The sequence below is a fragment of the Cnephaeus nilssonii genome, assembly GCF_951640355.1.
Source record: "Cnephaeus nilssonii genome assembly, chromosome: 14".
Lineage (NCBI taxonomy): Eukaryota > Metazoa > Chordata > Mammalia > Chiroptera > Vespertilionidae > Cnephaeus > Cnephaeus nilssonii.
The window spans coordinates 41597227-41619543 of NC_137085.1; the positions used below are offsets into that span (position 1 = coordinate 41597227).

A 22317-nucleotide genomic window follows, 5' to 3' on the forward strand; every position below is an offset into this window, starting at 1 on the left:
CAAACCTGCAACCCAGCTACGTACCCTTGACCAGGAATCAAACCCGGGACCCTTTGGTAGATGGGCCGATGCTCTAATCACTGAGCAACACTGGCCAGGGCATGTGAACTAATTCTTTTTTTTTTTTTAAAGATGTTTTCTTTCTTTTTTATATATTTTATTGATTTTTTACAGAGAGGAAGGGAGAGAGATAGAGAGTTAGAAACATTGATGAGGAAGAAACATCGATCAGCTGCCTCCTGCACACCCCCCACTGGGGATGTGCCCGCAACCAAGGTACATGCCCTTGACCGGAATCGAACCCGGGACCCTTCAGTCCGCAGGCCGACGCTCTATCCACTGAGCCAAACCGGTTTCTTGAACTAATTCTTGATGTTTAAAGCATTCTTGCTTTGGGTTGTGGCTTAAAATATATATAAAATATTAACTATGCTAAAATCAAAAGCAGTAGCATTATGATTCTAAAGGGATAAACATTAATTTTTAAAAGCTATCTACTAGTATAGTGATTATCGTAGGTTGGAAAACATATGTTAGCTCAAGGCTAAATATTCTATTCTGGTTTTTAAAATTCATGTTAAAAGAAGAAAAACATTATAAGATTAATCCCCTTCTATCAGATTGATAGAACTCACAACAACAAGAAAATAATGTAAACACAAAATCACATTTATTTTTTTCTAAAGCACGAAGGAGCTCACTCTGCACATAAACAATAAGCAAACCACACAAATTTTGAGAAAAATGTCCCCAAGAATACATACATATATATATTTATTCTTCAGAGCAGCGAGCAGGAGTTTGACAACAATGTGAAGTGGTTTTCAATAAAGAATGCTTTCTGACAGGCTTTTGAGGAGGAAATGGACAGGTAAATTCTGCCACATAGCATCCGGTACTCAGTCTCTTGATCCCCAAGGACAGTGAAAGACACCTTGGGATTTATATTTAGCTTCATCATTACTCTGTTCAACGTTTGCATTTCACTAAATCTGGACCAGAACTAACCCCCTGATGCTTGCGCCCGCACACTCAGGGCTGTGGGAGGAAAAGGGAGGAGAGCTTGGGCATGAAAACACGCCTGGGGACCAATGGAGACATGAAGGTGTGTCAGGGTTCTAAGTCATACCTAAAATGGCTAGGTCCACTGGGAACTGCAAATGTCTCTTGTAAGCCTTCAGAAAAAAGAAAAAATTCACAATAATGCACGCCATTTAGAACTTATGTTAAGACTTTGGACATGACACATTTATTAGTCCCCCTTTTCACAACTCAGAACACGCTTATTAAACATGTGAACGTTTCTGGCATCATCATCAGCTTTAAAACGTGGACAACAATGAAACGATGTCCAAGAGGCTGCAGAAGCACCTGATGCTGCATCTCTTCCATGTGTAAGAGACCCGATCCAACATGCCTTCCAGCTGGCCCTTAAGGCTTTCCATATGTCTGCTTCTGAGATGAAAAGAGTCAAAATAGGAAGAATTTGGAAAGGAGTGAAGATTCAAAATACGTTCCTGGACCTCACACCCATTGTTTACTCTCTGACATCTCAGCTCTAGCTGCCAACAGGGATTTGGAAGGCACACTTCACAATCAGCAAAGCACTCGAGTGTTTCCCTACCGCCTTCCTTCCTTAACTGTGCAGAACTCTCATGGGAGTAAAACGGAGAGTCAATGGGGTTTGATGCTCATGGTATCAGTTTAGAAAGACCTCCTGCTGCCATGCAGGGAGCTTGTCCCAAGGTGTCCTCCTAGGTTCTCAAACCTTTGACAATTGAATCAGAGGAAAAGCTGGGAGAATAAATGAGGGAGCTGATCCTCCTCGGCCTCAGTTCACGAAGACTAGGACAACCACTTGTGCCCTCCTCCAAGTTTCACTCTCTTTTGAATATTAAATTCATCTTAGCTGATTAGCCTGCTTTTGTGTTCTAATTGCAAAAATATTCTTTTAAATGTATGGCAGTCAATCCTGCTGGATATGTTTGGGCCTCTTAAAGTGTATTCCATTTAAAACACCACAAAACCGGAGGCAAAAGAGTGTAGGGTGAAGTGAGGGGGCTGATTAGAAGTTTTAATTCTTTCCTGTCAGAGAGCAAAATATTCAAACACAAAGTAACAAGAATTGGCTGAGGATACTGACTTCCCACAGTCCAGGAGGTCAACCCACATTAGGCAAAGGCCACATTTCAAAGTGCAGAACATCTGGGCCCGTGTATGGCTAAGGCCCGAAGTCCTGCAAAAAGCATATGCACCATTCAGAACACGGCACTTGGAGGATAAAGCACATACGTTCTAAGTGATGTAGGAAGATCAAAGCACATGTGACATTTCAGTACATTCTATATTTATTAGACAAGATATTCAGGTCTTACCATACTATCAGGGCTAAACTTAACATTTGACAAAGTGGTTGTATATGGCCGTTCTTCCTGCTTCTGATACTACACTTGTTTATATTCACTGCATAGGAACCCTAAACCTAAATGAAAACTGATGTTCAACCTCAAAATGCACACCCTCGAGGAAGGTAAAAGTATAGGATCCTCAAAGGCTGGGGACAGCTGCTGCCTGTTCGTGAATCTTGAACAGCTCATCCAAATTCTTAAGCCCACCCCTGTGGGTTAGACACCAGGTAATCGAGTTCCTGTGCTGGCACTACCGAGAAATGGGGAGAAGTCTGGTGGGCCATCTGTGACATGGCTCAGGAATTCTGGAAACACAGCTACTGAGACTAGAAGTTAGATTGACTGAGTTATTTAATGTCCTAAAAAAAAAATAAAAATCGGCCACTGGTAAAAATCAGACTAAATATTTGTAGTCAAGCATAATCAAATCTAAAAGTGCTTCCACAAAGGAAAAAAAAAAACAATAACTGGGCAAATTACTGCTGAATAAGCATGATTATATGAGAATAAAAATTATATGCAAGAGGGAGAATTTTGTCCTTAGTTCTCTATATATGGAGTTACCTCGAGAGCATAAAGTTCTCTATTATAAGGTATTAGTAAGTGCTATGAAATATTAAGAAAATCTACTCCTTTCCCTTGTTAGTTTATATTATTTGGAATTAAAGGAGAAAAACATCGTATTTAAATAGCATTCACATCAATACTTGTAAAGGATTTATCATAGTCATAATTTGTTTTTAATTTTAGGTTATGGGAAAATACACTAATTAGTTAGGAGGCATAAAAATACTCTTTGCTTTGCTTAATCTTCCTAGGTGTCTGGTACAGATTAAGTCCTATTAATATAAACATTATGTGGGATGTCTACATATTTTTCATTATACTAAAATTCCAACGTCCTAAAATTCCTAGGAATTAAAAGTATAATAGGATAAAATTGGGAAAATAGAGTGCTTGCGATATACAAGGTTTAAAGATTTTTAATAATATTTTTAATAGGATTTGCCTTCATTTAAAAGTTCTAACAGATTGATCTGAGTATGAAATTGCCAGCGACTATGGCATAATCCTTGGGGAGACTAGGCCATTGCAATGAAACCCTTCCTTTCAGTATTGACAGCTCGTGAGTGCCCAGCACTTGTCCCAATTTATGAAGACTTCAGTCTACACAACAGCGGAGTATGGAATGTGTTTCTCTTCTAATAAAACCGAAGTAATAACAGCATCACACAGTTATACATTAAGGTGACTTAAGTACACAAAAATACAACTATTTATGCCACGTAGTTGTGTGAATACTATTCCTAAGAGACTTTAAATCTTTATTACCCAACTTCTGCCAAACACTTTTGAAGCACAGAACTATATTAAGAAAGCACGTGGCATTCAATTTCTGACAATTAATCCCCAAAGAGGGCAAAGCGCAACAATAACAAGTCTCTAAAACGTAAATTCCATTAAGTGCAAATTTCCAGAACACAAAGTCAACCTAGAAACACGTTTTATCTCAGTGAGTTCTCTTTTTAAATTAGTAAGCTCAGTATATAATTTTAAAGCAATCTGAAATGATTTTCCAATGTTTGTCTGTAGTCTAACTTTTTCTCCCTCATAAAAATATATTCACTGGTTCATTTTCCATATCCAATTTTCATATTTACTAGCTCAGAATATGGAACCTCACAGGAATAACTTTCCTCTTCACATTTCCAAATATTAGGTAGATTTTACTTAAATCTCATAATAAGAACACCACTAGTCATAACATTCTCTTATATTTAAGCTTAAAGTAAATCTGAACAGCTCAAAAGGGATACATTTTGAATCCTCCCAACCAGAGATTTGAGAATTAGTGCAACTTCCTTCGATTTGTCAAGTGAGCACTGTAAGTAAGCACACAAAGAGATAGTCATCCCAAGAACAAGGTACTATTTTTTGACTTTCTAACTCTGCCTGGGCATAAGGAGGTGCAGAACCACGCTATCCAGGAGAACTTGGAGACGCCGAGGGTCTTAGACTGAGCTTGAAAAGGGAACCACCTGCTTTCCGCCCACATAAACCTCCTCAATATTCCGGTCATCTCCTGAAAGAAAAAAATCATGGAACCGTTTTGTGTCAATTAGTATTTTTAAAAATGTATACAGAGTGTCCCCCCAAAGTATACACTGAGTGGTCAGATTATTATGATCTCTGAACGCATAATAATCTGGCCATTATTATATATATGTGTATATATATATATATACACACACACACACACACACACACACACACTAGAGGCCCGGTGCACGAAATTCGTGCACGGAGGGGAGTTGTCCCTCAGCCCAGCCTGTACCCTCGCCAATATGGGACCCCTTAAGGGATGTCCGACTGCCCTCTCACAATCCAGGACTGCTGGCTCCCAACTGCTTGCCTGCCTGCCTTCCTGATTGCCCCTAACCGCTTCTGCCTGCCAGCCTGATCACCCCCTAACCACTCTGCTGCCAGCTTGTTTGCCCCCAACTTCCCTCCTCTGCCGGCATGGTCACCCCTAACTGCCCTCTCCTGCAGGGTTGATCACCTCCAACTGCCCTCCCTTGCAGGCTTGGTCCCTCTCAACTGCCCTCCCTTGCAGGCCGGGTGCCTCCCAACTGCCCTCTCCTGCTGGCCATCTTGTGGTGGCCATCTTGTATCCACATGGGGGCAGGATCTTTGACCACATGGGGGCAGCGATATTGTGTGTTGCAGTGATGATCAATCTGCAGATTACTCTTTTATTAGATAGGATATATATATATATATATATATATATATATATATATATATATATGTATGTATATATATGAGGCCTGGTGCATGAATTCGTGCATGGGTGGGGGCCAGCCAGCCTGATCAGGGGGAGGGGACATGGGCAGTTGGCTGGCCTGCCTGCTGGTCGAACTCCGGGTTGAGGGGACAATTTGCATATTAGCCTTTTATTATATAGGATATACAAGGAGTGGCCAGATTATTATGCGTTCAGAGATCATAATAATTTGGCCACTCAGTGTATACATCACTGGCTCAGCTGAGAGCTCAATTGATGTCTCTTTCTTTTCAGATTTAACATAATTCTTCAAAGTGTATATACATTTTTGGGGATACCCTGTATATATTTTGTTGTTGTTGAGAATATTAAAGATGTCCCCCATTTTTCCCTTCTTTGCCCCCTCCACCCAGCACCTGCCTCACCCTAGGCCTTCACCACACTATTGTCTGTGTCCATGGGCTATGCATATACAGTATGTATATAAGTTATTTGGTTAATCTCTTCCCATCCCGCTCCCCTCTGAAATAAGTATTTTAATTGCCCCTGGGAGAGGTTTAAAAGCAAAACACACTTCTAAAAGATAACATAAAAAAGATGGCCTTTGTTTCTCTGAGATTGTTTAAAATATAGACAGGGGGACATGACCAGTAGAAGATGCTGCATCTAATTTGAAAACTGGGGTCTGAAATCTGCCCCTAAGGCAGAAATCACATAAAGTTGAATTGACCCCTATCGCTGTCCTTTCAGCTGAAGTGAGTGGTTTGCCTTTCTAGCCCCAAATGTAAAAGAAGTGCTTAGCTTTACACCCCAGAATACACTTAGGTGGTGAGATGAAGGACCTGTAAGAACTCAGCTCCACAATGAATACAACAGGTGTCTCTCCCATCCCAAGTTCACTCAGGGCTCAGAGCACACTCAACGGAGTGGGAGGCAGAGTAGAATCTTGTACATTATTTTTTTTCTCCCTCCGTGAATACAATGGAATGTGAGTATGTGAAAAAGCATGTGTGAAAAGATTCCACCACAACCTTATCATAAATACAACCTGGTAGGGCAGCCTCGGGCTAAAGAATGAGTGTGGGAGGAAGATGTATGATTAGCCATTCCCTGGGCCTGCCACTCCTCAGAGTAGGATTTATGACTGTATGTTCTAGAGGAGCATGCCAATCTCACAGTGTGTCTTTAAATATTGTGCCATAAATGGACTCCATGCTGAAAAATGTTTTTTAAAAAAGCAACGCAAATGATCACACATAGGGTTTTACAAGTGGTATCATAAATGCAGAGAGTCATACCCAAGATAGAGACAAAGAAAGATTTTATTTAGCATAGAGACATATTTCTACTTACCTAGATAGAGAAACTTCTGGATAAAAGCCTAAAATGGAAAATAAAGGTAATAATAAGAAATAGTCACTTTTGTGCATTTAGAAAAGTAAATTCACAGTCAGTAGAGGGTTGGCAAAACCCAGAAATATAAATCCATTTCTCAGTGGTAAAATCTACTTTTATTAATGAAAAAGAAGTGGTCCTTTGCTTAAAAAAAAAATACTGGCTATTAACAAATGTTTATCTATTGCCTGAAAGTTCTTGGTATATAAAACCATGGAACCTTTACAACAAAAGTTTACATAAATTAATTTAATGAGATAATGCAAATAGTTTGAGATGCATAATATAAAAAAAATGATTGAATGAATAGGGCTGAGCCCTATTCCAAGAAATCCATTCTAATAAAGGAGCAAAAGAATAGATAATATAAAAATAACAATCAACCTGAAATAACCCAGAATCTTTCTTCTAGAAACCCCCAATATGTTATATTTACATATTCACGTTAACAAGTAAATATGTAAATATTAATAAATTTATAAATGGTAATTAATGTTTTTAGAAAAACTCAATATCTTATAACTAATTGCTATTAAAGTAAGAAGAACCAGTTTATTTCCTATATAGGGAAACATTTATAATAAAAGAAACAAAGTAATAAAACTCACTTTCTTATAATTGAGAAAATCAATGTAGCATTGTGGTCAATCAACAGACTCTGGAAGTCATGAAGTCCTGGGCTTGAATCCCAACTCTATCTACTAATTACTAATTACCAGCCATGGGTCCTTAGGTAAATCACTTAACCTCCTTTAAGCCTCACTGCCCCACAGATTACATGGCAATATAAATAGTATCTACCTCTCATAAGAGTTGTTTTGATCATTAAATAAAAGTTACGTATGCAAATGCTTAATGCTATACCATCTAGCACCCAGCAAGTGTATTCAATAAGTGCTAGCTATATTATGGCTTCTTATAGCACAAACCATTAAAATATACAAATATATTCAAAATACAAATATTCTAGTAGTACCATCATTGCTAACATTATTGTCATGAAATTGTTTACTTTTAAAAATTTAGCTTCCCTCTTAAGAGTCTCTTGTATTTCATTAAAATGTTTGTGTTTTCTATAAGAAATCTTCTGTGATTACTTCAGGAAATAGATGCCTTTTGATTAAGTTTTTTTACTTACGTCAGAAGTATCACTAAAATCCCCACAAAACAGGTCAATGGGTGAATCAGATGCTTTGGGGTTGATCAGGAGGGCATCAAATTCCTTGCCCACTTCAAAGTTTCCAATTTCTTTATCAAGCCCCAGGGCTACAGGGTGGAATAAATTAATAAACAGTTAGTTTTTTGAGCCATCAGACCATGCCAATGTCCCAGTTTGCAAGGACAGAGTCAGCCAACATGTCACTAGAAAAAAAATTAATATCTTAATAGTGGAGCATAAAAACTCTCTCATTCCAACAGATCACAAAACTTTGACTTACAGAAATCCGAGTAAGCACAGAGAAAGCAAATCTGAGAATAAAAAAGTTCCCTTCATCACCATAATCATAACTCTGATAGTGTCTCTCTATTTTAGCTCTATCAGTGCACGTCATAGTCCAGCTGTCTAGGACTTTCATCCATCCCTCCAAGAAACAAGACACTTGACAAAATATCTTTTTGCCTCTTAGTCTCCCCACACACTCATATCCCTGTCCTTTTGGCTCTTTTCATTTTATGAAATAGCTGACAAGATCTATTTTCATGGCAGTGAAATAAACCTCAAATAAATAAAAAATAATTATCCTTTTGCACATTAGCCAATGCAGGCATATCCATCATAAATTCCTTAGTTTAAATCCTTGGAAGAGAAAAAAAAATCACTTCTGAAAGTAAACAGATGCTCATGACTTAAAAGTCCCAATTCTTTTGAAAGTAGACCAATTTCTTTGCAACTTTAAAGATTTTCTGGTTGCCAGAAAAGAATGGTTTTCTAAAACAGGGCATAGGTTGATATGTCTATTAATTTGATCCACCTCATGGCTAGAATTCATGTTTCATGTGTATTAGACGACAAAGAACATCTCTTTCACTAACATGAATTTAGTTTCACAAGATGGGGGTAGTTGAGCTCAGGACAGCCTGTAATTTGAGAAAGGTGTACACTGAGGTACCAAATGAAAGCATGCATAAAGGGAGGGTCAACTGGAGTGTAGCACTTTAATTTGAATTCTTACATGTATTTTTTCTATTCTTTCACTGTCAGGATATGGTCCAATGTGAAAATATTGGCTGGCATGTCCCTGTTAGACAATATCTGATACATTATATTTCTACTAGAGGCCTGGTGCACAAATTCATGCATGGGTGGGGACCCTCAGCCTGGCCTGTGATGGGGCCAATCGTGGCCATCTGGCCCAGTCTTGATCAGAGCCAATCAGGGTGGGCCGGCTTGGGAGAGGGACCACAGGAGGTTGGCTGTGGGAGCGTACTGACCCCCAGGGGGCAGCTCCTGCATTGAGCATGTGCCCCCTAGTGGTCAATATGCATCATAGCAACTGGTACAACCAGTCATTGGGTCGACCAGTCATAACAGTCACTTAGGCTTTTGTATATATATTGATGGATGTATGGATATGTATTGGCAATGTACTAATCACTGTCTTAAAAATGTTACTTATTCTGAAAAGGTTATTTAAAGGGCACCTCTTTTATTCTCATTAAAGAAAGATTTTTTAGCTAAAAATTCTTATAGGAAGACAAGGGAGCAAAAATAATTAGAAATATTAAAAGCAGTTAGGTGACTTCTACTAATAGTATGGAGAAGGACTGAATGTAATAGAAAAAATCACTGGAAATTCTCTCCTCCTTCATTCATGTGCCCTCGACAAAGAAACATGACAAACATGTTTTTAATAACTGTATTCAACATAAACTTGTGTGTTTAATAAACCAGATAACCAGGTTCATTTGCCAGAGTTTGATAATATATATAAAGTAACTGAGCCATTTATTGGAACCTGCAGAGTTCAGGCATGAACTGACCAAAGAAGATATAATTGCTTTTGGTGAATTTGTAAATGGACCTAGTTAACATCATTGCAGTAAGGCCCCACTGGGCTGGTAAACACCTCAAATGCATTTCAGGAAATACAGTTTCGCTGCCTTTAGAGTGCATGTTGGCTCTGGGAAAGGGATTTATGCAACATCTTGAATATAAAGGTCGTGGCAAGCCAGGAAGATGCCACACTTTAAATAGGAATCCATTCATCTTGTTTCACTCTGACTCTTGTAGAGACACAAGTTAAGGAGAAGAAACTCCATAACAGCAAGCCCTGCAGCCAAGAAAATGGATTTGGAAACTATACAACAAGGCAGAAATGAGTTGGTAAGCAACCTAGGCTGGCTTGATCAGACAGAAAGAATCTTGATGAAGCAACTCACAAAGAGCCTAGGAGAAAATAAAAAGGCACAATTTAAATACAACTCATTTGCACCATGAAAATAAGATGATTGGCCAATTGCTTGAACTCAGGTGCACAAACACAATGAGGGTGGGGGTGAGGAGCGCCACACTTGTTAAAAGAATGGTGACTTTGCCGAAACCGGTTTGGCTCAGTGGATAGAGCGTCGGCCTGCGGACTCAAAGGTCCCAGGTTCGATTCCGGTCAAGGGCATGTACCTTGGTTGTGGGCACATCCCCAGTAGGGGGTGTGCAAGAGGCAGCTGATCGATGTTTCTCTCTCATCGATGTTTCTAACTCTCTATCCCTCTCTCTTCCTCTCTGTAAAAAATCAATAAAATATATTAAAAAAAAAAAAGAATGGTGACTTAGAACATGGAACGTCACATGAAATCCTAAGACTTAGAAATACAAAAAGCATGTCCTCTACTTGGTTTTCTTGGAAGGTTCTTGATGGCATTCATCATAGCCCCGAGCATTCAAAGAAGAGCCAGGAAGTTTCTCTTCACAGGATAGTCTTGGTTTTCATCCTCTTCCATTCGTAAGACCCAGATTAGCTATATGTAAATCTATGCATATATCTATATTTGTCTTGATATGTATGTTGTTATTTCTCACAAGCAACCTAAGGTTTCATGCTATGTTCACTATCATTCATCTAGAATACACCATAATGCTAAAGTGACTGAAAGCAATACAATTACCGATTTCTATTTTTCCCCATAAAAATAGTTACATGTGAGAACTGGGAAAATCTGGTGAACAATATTTGCATATCAACCCACTATATTTCAACATCTCTCTCCATTTAAAGAAACTTGGGTAATTACTGTACTTAATTACATAAAAATTGCATACTCTAAGCTGGGATTTACAAAGGAATGTATCACAGTGAAAGGATAAGGGCTTACACTCTGGCATCATATTTTGGATTCAAATCATGGCACTGTATAGTTTGAGAGCTGTGTAAGCTTCCACCAGGTACCTTGTTGATTAAATAGAATTAATAACAGTGGTTGGAGGTAAATAACAACATACGTAATGCATATTGCATAGTGCCTACAACATAGTAAGAGCTCTTGGCTATTATTTTTATTTTTTAAATATATTTTTATTGATTTCAGAGAGGAAGGAAGAGGGAGAGAGAGACAGAAACATCAGTGATGAGAGAGAATGATTGTTTGCCTCCCACACACCCCATACTGGGGATTGAGCCCGCAACCCATGTGTCCTGACAGTGAATCCAACTGTGAGCTCCTGGTTCTTAGGCCAACACTCAACCACTGAGCCACACCGGCCAGGCATATTTTTACTATTTGTATTATTATCATCATCTTCACTTAGGGCAATACAGTGTATTACTTGACTCAATGGAAAAACTGATTATTTTAAAGAATTTGTATGCATGTGACCAATGCAAATAAATCCATTAAAATAATTAATATGGTAACTGTGTATTAAACATCTCTTCTGGGAAAGAAAGGGAGCGTCCTGAAAGAATTATGTCTCCACCACGTGCTTCAGCATGGACTTACTTGCTAAATTTAGAGTATGCTATGTGAGCTGCAACCGTCATGAATATTGGATGCCTGCTGATGCCACTATCATGTACCTTCATAATGCATCCAAGGACACAGATTGGCATGTTTGTACGTTGTTAGAGGAAAAACAATGGTTATTACCTTGGCTGCCTCCGAGAGTCGCTAGTCTGAATACCTCTTTGAGGGTGAGGCTATGCTCATTTTCCTTAGTAATTACAAGGGTATTAGAAACCATCACTGCTCTTCTGATTGCATCAAGCATGGAACATGAATAACCACCAGCCACATCTATGATAGATAAAATAAAGCCAGAACAGTAACCTTATGAGATAAAGGGAATATTAAGTATATAAGGTTGAATTTTTAAATTTTATTTTTCAATTACAGTTTATAGTCAATGTTATTTTGCATTGGTTTCAGGTGTACAGCATAGTGGTTAGACAATAATATACATTACAAAGTGATACCCCCGATATTTCAAGTACCCACCCGGCACCACACATAGTTATTACAATATTATTGACTATATTCCCTATGCTGTACTTTACAGCCCATCACTATTTGGTAACAGCCAACTATTAATAGGTCAAGTGTTTTGTTTGTTTTAGTGACAGATATTGAGTCTTTAATACACTTCAAAGAAAAGATCTATACACCCAGACTAGACGTAGACTAACATGTAAAGGTATTAAAAACCTGTAATTAGTATCAAATGTGCACAGGCATTAGTTTCCTAGGATTTCTGCAACAAGTTACCACAAATTTGGTGGCACAGGACAGCAGGAATTTATTCTCTCACAGCTTTGGAGGGCCGAAGTCTTACATCAAAGTGTTCACAGGGCCATGATCTCTATAAAGGCTCCGAGAAGAATCTTCCCTTGCTTCCTCCCTCAGTTTCTGGCGGCTCCTGGCAGTCCTTGGCTTGTGGCAGTGTAACTTCAGTACCTGGCTCCAACTTCATCTGTGTCTTCCATCTGTGTCTTTAAGTGTCTCTCATTTTCTCTTATAAGAAGACATCCATCATTGGATTTAGGGAAAAATTTATTGAGAAAATTTTGAGAGCTGTCTTATTATGTTGCTGCCTTACAGGATGACTTAATCATCCTATACCCTTCTGGTAGTTATGTTAATAAAGTTCCAACAAAGGAACAATATTGTGCAGATCAAAAAAGAAACCCTGGACTATATAAAACATGGTATTTTAGTCAAACTTTTCTTCTAGGGATTTCCATTGTTATAGTAACTTCCTGATCTCTGCCCAGCTGGGTGAGCTCAGTGGCTTCTCCTCCCTGCAACACATTAGTGCAGGTAGAATCCCCACTTTATCATATAATGAGAGGCCGTGTGATGGCATGAAAAGAGAGATAATGAACATCACATTTTGCAGACCTGGTTTTAGACTGTGGATCTGGAACTTTTTTGTTTTGTTGACCTTTGGTCAGTTACTTAGTACCTGTGAACCTCAATTTTCTCAGGAAATAGAAATAATATAATCTATTTTGACAGTTGCTGGAAAAATCCAATTGAGAAACATAAGTGATAGGGAATGAGGACTTAAGGGTAGAAACTGCTTGGGGAAATGGTGGAGAAAAAATGGATGCATTTTCTCAGAAATCTATTCCCAACCCATGCCTCTCTATGGTCATGATAAAGAATGGCATTGTTATTTGTTTACCAGAATCAGCACAAGGATACAATATTTTCAAGATGACTCTAAACAAACCATACAAGAGTAAAAATTTGAGCCAGAAGGCAATGAAAATATAAAAGGAAATGATTTTATATGTGTGTGTTAACTTCTTATGCATTCATTCATTTATTGACAGTCACTGAGCATCTTCTATGTGTATATGTATTCATAAAAAAAAAAACCTGATGGAAAATAAAGAGAAAATAAACAAATGGGACTACATCAAAATAAAAAGCTTTTGCACAGCAAAGGAAACCATCAATAAAACAACAAGAAAGCTCACTGCATGGGAGAACATATTGGCCAATGATATCAACGATAAGGGTTTAATCTCCAACATTTACAGAGAACTCATACAACTTAACAAAAAGAAGATAAACAACCCAATCAAAAAATGGGCAACTGATCTAAATAGACACTTTTCGAAAGAAGACAGAAGGAAGGCCAAGAGACATATGAAAACCTGTTCAAAGTCACTAATCATCAGAGAGATGCAAATCAAAACAATGATGGGGTACCATCTCACACCTGTCAGAATGTCTATCATCAAAAAATCAACAAACAACAAGTGTTGGCGAGGATGCGGAGAAAAAGGAACTCTTTTGCACTGCTGGTGGGAATGCAGACTGGTACAGCCACTGTGGAGAACAGTATGGAGTTTCCTCAAAAAACTAAAAATAGAACTCCCATTTGACCCAGTGATCCCACTCCTAGGAATATATCCCAAGAAACTAGAAACACGAACCAGAAAGGATATATGTACCCCTATGTTCATAGCAACACAATTCATCATAGCTAAGATTTGGATACAGCCCAAATGCCCATCAGCAGATGAATGGATTAAAAAACTGTGGTATATCTACACAATGGAATACTAGGCTGCGGTAAAAAAGAAGGAGCTCCTACCATTTGCAACAACATGGATGGAGTTGGAGAGCATTATGCTAAGTGAAATAAGCCAGGCAGAGAAAGATAAATATCACATGATCTCACTCATTTGTGGAATATAATGAATGGCATAGACTGATGAACAAGAACAGAACAGATACAGAGACTGAGAAACATGGATCAGAACCTCAAACCTCAGGGAAGGAGGGTGTTGGTGGGAGAAAGGGGGAGAGATCAACCAAGGGACTTGTGTACATGCAACAAGCCTAATCAATGGACACAGACAACAGGGGGGTGGGGCACAAATTGGGGATGGAGGGTAATGGGGGAATAGGACACACACAAAAAATAATAATAATAAAAATAAAAAATTAAAAAAAAAATTGTGAGGTAACCAGAACCCCAAGGATGCCTGAGAACATCTTTCTTGCCATGCTAGCAGTCATCAGCTATATGGTAAGATTACCTGGGGCAAATGGGGAAGTATTTTGGACTTATGTTCCTGACTCTTCATGGGTAAGAGCCCTTACAAGGGCTGATCCCCCTCCTAATGTAGTCACCAATAATACCAAACACCTTGGTCATCCAGGAGGACCATGGGTGGGGCAAGGAAGTATAATTACACAGGGGTCTCCACCCTGCTTCCCTTTTGTATGACACCAAATCAAACCATCGCTCCTTTGTATGTAAAATTAAAGAGAGGTTTTTGGCTTGTGTGGATACCAAAGAAAGGGACTATCACTACTTGCTCCTGGGAGAGGAGTAGAAAATGTAGCTAAGACCTTGTCTATACAAAAAGAAATTGGCAGCCAGTTTGAAATGGAATTGCCATGGCCTAGAGCAAAGAATATCCTTACATGATATTATTCTACAATGTCATTATAATTTTTCCCAGATTTGTGTTACCCCCATTACCTATAATAGTACGTCACACCCTTGAGGATCAATAAAAAATTATCTTTTTGGTGCTTGGAGACAAAGGTAACACATCTCTAGATATTTTAGAATTACAACAGCATAATATACAATTATCCCAAACAAACTTACAAACTAATTCTTTGAATGTCTGGCAGCAATTTAAAAAAGGACATGAAAGGGTTTAATCCCTTCCACTGTGTAGAGGGCCCCCTGGGAAGGCACCTGAGCATTCTAAATTGGCCCCTCTTGCCCTTTTGGCCAAGAGGGACCCTCTTTTCACAATCCAATTGTCCACAGCTGTTGCCTGAGCTTCTGTTCATGACAAGGTTGAAGCTTCGTGATGGCTGGTACCATGGATCTGTCTCTCGCCCAGTGGGGTGAGCTGGGCCTCCTTGGAGAAGAAACCTGGGTTCCATAAGATATGTGATCAGTGCTGGGACCCTGCCAGCAGGTGAGGGGATCCCAAGGCAGGTGCTGGGTGTGGAGGCCATGGGGGCGTAGGCGACCAAGGAAACAGAACTAAACCTCACATCACCCTGCTTGGCCCCGGAGGATGGCTGGTTAGCCAGAGACGGGTAAGATTCCTCAGGGAAGGAACAACCTAAGACAGGCACAGTCACAAAGGGGCCATCAGGAGAGAACTTGGGGGTCAACAGAGGTGGGGCACAGACCTTCACACCCCCCAAGTTTGCAGGGGCCTGAACCCTCACCCCTGCTGATGGAGGTCTCCTGCCCCCATGGCAGCTTTGCTTCCCATGCACAGCTCAAATCGGGACCCAGGTAACAGAGACTTGGCTGACAGCAGATGCCCTGTCACTGCAACATGACTTGATGGAGATGTCTTGCACCCATGATGTGGAGAATTGGGGTCTTTGATATCTAAATCCAGCCTAGCACCAGGAATGCTCAGGGCCTACTCAAGAAGGCAAATAATCCTCTCCACTAATATTTACAGGGTAAAATAAGATGGTTGTTAGAGTATTAAATTTGACATTAAAATAGTAGTCAAGTTTTCAGACTAATTTAAATTGGCCAATCAAAATAAGCAAATATTCTAGAAAAATCAATTGTACTGGACAAAAAAGCTGTTCCTAAAGTGTTAACTAAAATTTTTATTGGTAGTTCATCTCATGGTAAAATTGCATAACATATAATGAACCTAAAGCAGTCACATTTTAGTGCAAAAAAGTAAAATTTAAAAGCTATCAAGATTACAGCATAAAATTTCCAAAAGCCTCCTAATATTAAAACCATAAAAGGGGGGATAGAAGAAGAATATCATGTAAGGAAAAATATCCTGTAAATAAATTACATCTAGAAAATTTTTACTTTAGAAAATTAACTTTCATTTGTAATGCTAACAGTAAGACACCCAGGTAAAACATACATGGTGTCAAAACAAGCCAAAAGAAAATCATTTGGGTAAAAAATGAAAAAGGATCGCAAGTCAAATTTATAGAAAAGATTCCTTTATTAACTTTTGGTCGAGAATATGTTTGTATATTTTCAGAAAACAACTCGGAGACCATGTGGATTCCTGCAACAGTGAGGAATTGACAGGACTGCTCCAGCCATGAAGACAGAGAGAAACAGTCCAGAGATGGAAGACGCTGATGATGCCTTGCCATACTAGCAGTCAGCAGATGTGCATCACTGCAGATTGCCCAGGACCAAACCAGAGAGGTCCTGCATTACCACCATTTGTCCACCATCCAGAACTGAAATATCATTGCTGTTATGTACACATAAAGAACTGTTGGACACAGAAATTGGGACTCAAAAGAACTGTTGGCCCAGAAAGAAACTCACTATATACTGATTCATTTGCCTCTCAGCATAACCATTATTGCTTGTCTCATTTTCAGTTCCTATAAGTGTATTCCTAGTATCACATAAGCTCACTCATCTAGGGGAAGTGATGAACAACATGGACTGAGGAACAAGAGCAGCATTGATCAGACTGTCAGACCTCAGAGGGAAGGTAGGGGAGGGTGGGGATAAGGGAGATAGATCAATGGAAGGACTTGTGTGCTTGCATATGAGCCTAACCAGTGATCACAGACAACAGGGGGGTGGGGACATGCGTGTGGAGGGGTTTGGGATGGGAATGGGGCGGGGGGGGGGGGTTGAAGACAAATATGTGACACATTAATCAATAAAGTAATTAAAATAAACAACTGATGGGCTCCATATGAGCTGACCAGCTAGTGGAGGAGGAAGAAAAGAGACAAATAAACAAACAAGTATTAACTATAAATTGTGTTCAGTTAGTGACAGAGAAGATGGAAGTGGAAAGCCCATTTAGACAGAATGGTCAGAGAAGACCTCTTCAGGGTAATGGCATTTAAACTAAAACAGAAACGAGAAGAACTAAGCCATGTAAGGAGAGGTATAAAGGGCATTCCAGGCAGAGGAACAGAATGCACCGAGATTGTTTTGGTAGAGGGAGTGAGATTTATAAAGGGAACTTAAAGATAGCCCATGTAGGGAGGTGAGAGTGTTGTGAGAAGAGGCTGGGAGATGGATGGGTATCAAATGTGCAGAGCAAAATTCATCTGGAATAAAAAAAGACCCCGAATAGCCACAGCAATCCTGAGAAAGAAGAATAAAGTAGGTGGGATCTCAATACCAGATTTCAAGCTGTATTACAAAGCCACTGTTCTCAAAACAGCCTGGTACTGGCACAAGAACAGACATATAGATCAATGGAACAGAATAGAGAATCCAGATATTGACCCAAACCACTATGCTCAATTAATATTTGACAAAGGAGGCATGAACATACAATGGAATAAAGACAGTCTCTTCAATAAATGGTGTTGGGAAAATTGGACAGATACATGCAAAAAAATGAAGCTTGATCACCAACTTACGCCATACACAAAAATAAATTCAAAATGGATACAGGACTTAAACATAAGACGGGAAACCATAAAAATACTAGAGCAATCCACAGGCAGCAAAATCTCAGACATATGCCAAAAGAAATTCTTCAGTGACACTGCTCCTAGGGCAATGGAAGCTAAAGAGAAAATTAACAAATGGGACTACATAAAAATAAAAAGCTTTTTCACAGCAAAAGAAACCATCAACAAAACAACAAGAAGGCCCACTACATGGGAGAACATATTTGCAAATGGCATCACTGATAAAGGTTTAATCTCCAACACCTACAGGCAGCTTATGCAACTTAATAAAAGGAAGATAAATGACCCAATTAAAAAAATGGGCAACAGACCTAAATAGAATATTTTCAAAAGAAGACAGAAGGAAGGCCAAGAGACACATGAAAACATGCTCAACGTCACTAATTATCCGAGAGATGCAAATCAAAACAACAATGCGGTACCATCTCACACCTGTCAGAACGGCTATCATCAACAAATCAACAAACGACAAGTGTTGGCAAGGATGCGGAGAAAAAGGAACCCTCGTGCACTGCTGGTGGGAATGCAGATTGGTGCAGCCACTGTGGAGAACAGTATGGAGTTTCCTCAAAAAACTGAAAATGGAACTCCCATTTGACCCAGTAATCCCACTCCTGGGAATATATCCGAAGAAACTAGAAACACCAATCAGAAAGGATATATGCACCCCTATGTTCATAGCAGCACAATTCACCATAGCTAAGATTTGGAAACAGCCTAGGTGCCCGTCAGCAGATGACTGGATCAGAAAACTGTGGTACATCTACACAATGGAATACTATGCTGCCATAAAAAAGAAGGAATTCTCATCATTTGCAGCAACCTGGGAGGAATTGGAGAACATTATGTTAAGTGAAATAAGTCAGTCAATGAAAGAAAAATACCACATGATCTCACTCATTTATGGATAATAAAGAACATTATAAACTTGAACAAAAAGATAGATACAGAGACAGTAAAGCATCAAACAGACTGTCAAATTACAGGGGGAAGGTTAGGGAGAGGTGGGGGAGATAAGAGATCAATCAAAGGACTTGTATGCATGCATATAAGCATAACCAATGGACGCAAAACTCTGGGGGGTGAGGGCATATATGGGAGTGGGGTGGGGGGGCAATGGTAAGATATGTACACATATAATACCTTAATAAAAAAATTGGAAAAAAAACAAAAACAAATGTGCAGAGCTTTGTCGCCTTGTAATGAGGTTTGCACATTTAAAATCTCTCTGAAGGGTGGTAAGGAGGAGGTGAAATGGCCACATTTTTCATTGAGATTCTTTTGAAAAGAGAAGACTGGATTAGCCCAGGATGAATGAGATGGATTAGGAAGCTAGTGCAAAAGTTCAGGCCAGAAAGGATGGTAGCTTGCATTAGGGATTGGTGGCTGATATGAAAAAAGAGTATAGATTTAGAGGCTGTAAAGGAGTCATGAGGTTAGACATTGTACTGGCTTAGACATGGGGGAGAGGTGAGGGAGAAGAAGGTCTCAAAGACAGTGCCCAAGTGTCCACTTTGAGAAACTGTATTCTCTGAAAAGGAGAGCTATTTAAAATAACCAGGCTTAAACGTGTTTTGGGAATACAATGAACTGTGGAGGATCTATGAGGAGGGCGTCAAAGAGGAAGGAGAAACTAAGCAACTGAAAATACAGGTTTGGAATTCAAAGAGAAATCTGAGCTGGATATAAAAATCTGAGTGATTTGCACACATGTAATCATGTAAAGCCATAGTTGTGAATGAAGTCTCTTAAGAAGAAAGCATAAGGTCCAAAGAGGGGATAGCCTAGGACTGAGCCTTGAATGGCCAGGGAGAGGAGAAAAGGTCTTCAGAGAAGATAAGGGCTGGCGAGAGAGGAAGAAGGGAAATGAGAACAGTGCAGTTCCACTGAATCCGATATACGACTGTTTGGACAAAGGAGAGAGTAGTCAACTATGGCAAATACTGCTCAGAAATCCAGTATAATAAGTACAGAGTGGTGTCCTTTGGAGTTGGCAGCAAGAGATCACAGGAGTAATAGCTCAAGGGAGAAAGGACAAGGATCATTACCAATGGTGGTGGGGCAAAAAGCCAGCCTGAAGTGGGTGGAGGAATGGAAGAGTGACTAGAAAATGGTAGTGGCATGGGTCCCCACTCTTTGAAGAAGTTTTGCTTTGAAGGGGAATAGAGAGGTGGGGTAGGAGCCAGAGGGGGTGTCTGATTAAAAGAGAGGTGTTTCGTGTGTGTGTGTGTGTGTGTGTCTGTGTGTGTGTGTGTGTGTTTTCATTTCATGGCTTAGAAGATACTGAAGCATCCATCTTATATGAAAACTGCTGTTTGAAAAATTTTTTTAATAAATTTTTATTGTTCAGATTATTATAATTGTTTCTCCTTCCCCACCCCCGCCATATCTCCCCTCCTCCCAGTTCCCACCCTTCCCTCTGCCCTTACCTCCCCCCTCGCTATCCTTATCCATAGCTGTATGATATTGTCCAGTCTCTTCCCATACCCCCCACACAGACACCCCCTTCCCCTGAGAATTATCAATCCACTCCCATTCTATGCCCCTGATTCTATTATGTTCATCAGTCTATTCTGTTCTTCAGATTTTTAATTCACTTGACTTTTAGATTCACTTGTTGATAGGTATGTATTTGTTGTTCATAATTTTTTTAATAAATCTTTATTGTTCATATTATTACAATTGTTTCTCCTCCCCCCCCCCCATATCTCCCCATCACCTGGTTCCTTCCCCCGCCCGTTGTCCTTATCCATAGGTGTATGATTTTTGTCTAGTCTCTTCCCATACCCCCCACACAGACACCCCTTTCCCCCTGAGAATGATCAATCCACTCCCATTCTATGCCTCTGATTCTATTATGTTCACCAGTTTATTCTGTTCCTCAGATTTTGGATTCACTTGATTTTTAGAATCACTTGTTGATAGATATTTGTTGTTCATAATTTTTATCTTTACTTTTTTCTTCTTTTTCCTCTTTTTAAAGAATACCTTTCAGCATTTCATATAATACTGGTTTGGTGGTGATGAACTCCTTTAGCTTTTTCTTATCTGTGAAGCTCTTTATCTGCCCTTCAATTCTGAATGATAACTTTGCTGGGTAGAGTAGTCTTGGTTGTAGGTTCTTGCTATTCATCACTTTGAATATTTCTTGCCATTCCCGTCTGGCCTGCATAGTTTCTGTTGAGAAATCAGCTGACAGTCGTATGGGTGCTCCCTTGTAGGTAACTAACTGTTTTTCTCTTGCTGCTTGTAAGATTCTCTCTTTGTCTTTTGCCCTTGGCATTTTAATTATGATGTGTCTTGATGTGGTCCTCTTTGGATTCCTCTTGTTTGGGGTTCTGTGTGCTTCCTGAACTTGTATGTCTATTTCTTTCACCAGGTGGGGGAAGTTTTCTGTCATTATTCCTTCAAATAGGTTTTCAGTATCTTGCTCTCTTTCTTCTGGCACCCCAAAAATTCGGATATTGGTACGCTTAAAGCCATCCCAGAGGCTCCTTACGTTATCCTCACACTTTTGGATTCTTCTTTCTTTCCGCCTCTCTGGTTGGGTGTTTTTTTCTTCCTCATATTCCAGATCTTTGGTTTGACTCTTTGGGTGCAGTGGTCTACTCTGTATATTCTTTATTTCAGACAGTGTATGCATAATTTTTGACTGGTCCTTTTCCATTTTTTTGGTATTCTCATTAAGGTCCTTGAAGGTCTCTTCAAGTTTCTCAGCGGTTTTTAGAAGATTCTTGAGTAACCTTATAAATATGGTTCTGAACACTGTGTCGTCCATTAGTTTGCTTTCATCTATCTCTCCTATTTGTGACATACTTCGATGTCTCCACATTTTGGCTGCCTCCTGTGTTGATGGAGTGGCTTTGTATGGTCGGTGACCTATAGGGGCTGGTAGCTCAGTTTCCCCAATCATCCTAGGTGGTCGCTCTTGGTACTCCCCTTTGTGGGCTGAGTGGAAAGTCTTGGTGTAGTTAAAAGCCCTGATTGCTGTTGGTACACTGGGAGGAATTGACCTCTGGTCCAATTGGTTGTGAGGACCTGCTGTGTCTATAACGGAAGAATTGCTGTGCTGGAGACACAGTAGGGCTTTGGTGCTCACTGAGTCTGCCTCTTGAATGTGTCCCTTATGAGAGTGGTTGAAATCTGGTGTCGTCCACACCGACAGAAAAGTCACTCTCACTCTCCGACCGATGGCCGAGAGTCCCGTAGGCGTCTGGGTCCCCCGCGTGTCCCCAGAAACTGGAGTTCAGAGTGGTTGGGATTGTTGGTATCACTGGCGGGAATTGATCTCCAAGCCAGTTGGCTGTGAGGATCAGCAGTGTCTCTGCTGGGAGAGCTTCTGTGCTCAGCTTGGATGGGGCGGAG

General features: G+C 39.8%; 1 protein-coding gene across 2 annotated transcripts in view; it reads right to left on the minus strand.

Annotated features, from left to right (window-relative positions):
• Nucleotides 1-660: 660 nt before the first annotated feature.
• Nucleotides 661-22317, minus strand: part of LOC307111047 (guanine deaminase-like) — a 77355-nt gene continuing 55698 nt past the window's right edge. For both annotated transcript variants that reach the window (XM_079790742.1, XM_079790743.1), the window contains exons 11-14: nucleotides 11671-11817; nucleotides 7727-7854; nucleotides 6547-6574; nucleotides 661-4491 (exon numbers count right to left, since the gene is read on the minus strand). In XM_079790742.1, coding sequence (XP_079646868.1) covers nucleotides 4421-4491; nucleotides 6547-6574; nucleotides 7727-7854; nucleotides 11671-11817 — 374 coding nt within the window. In that variant the 3' untranslated portion in view covers nucleotides 661-4420. The remainder of the gene's footprint in view (nucleotides 4492-6546; nucleotides 6575-7726; nucleotides 7855-11670; nucleotides 11818-22317) is intronic.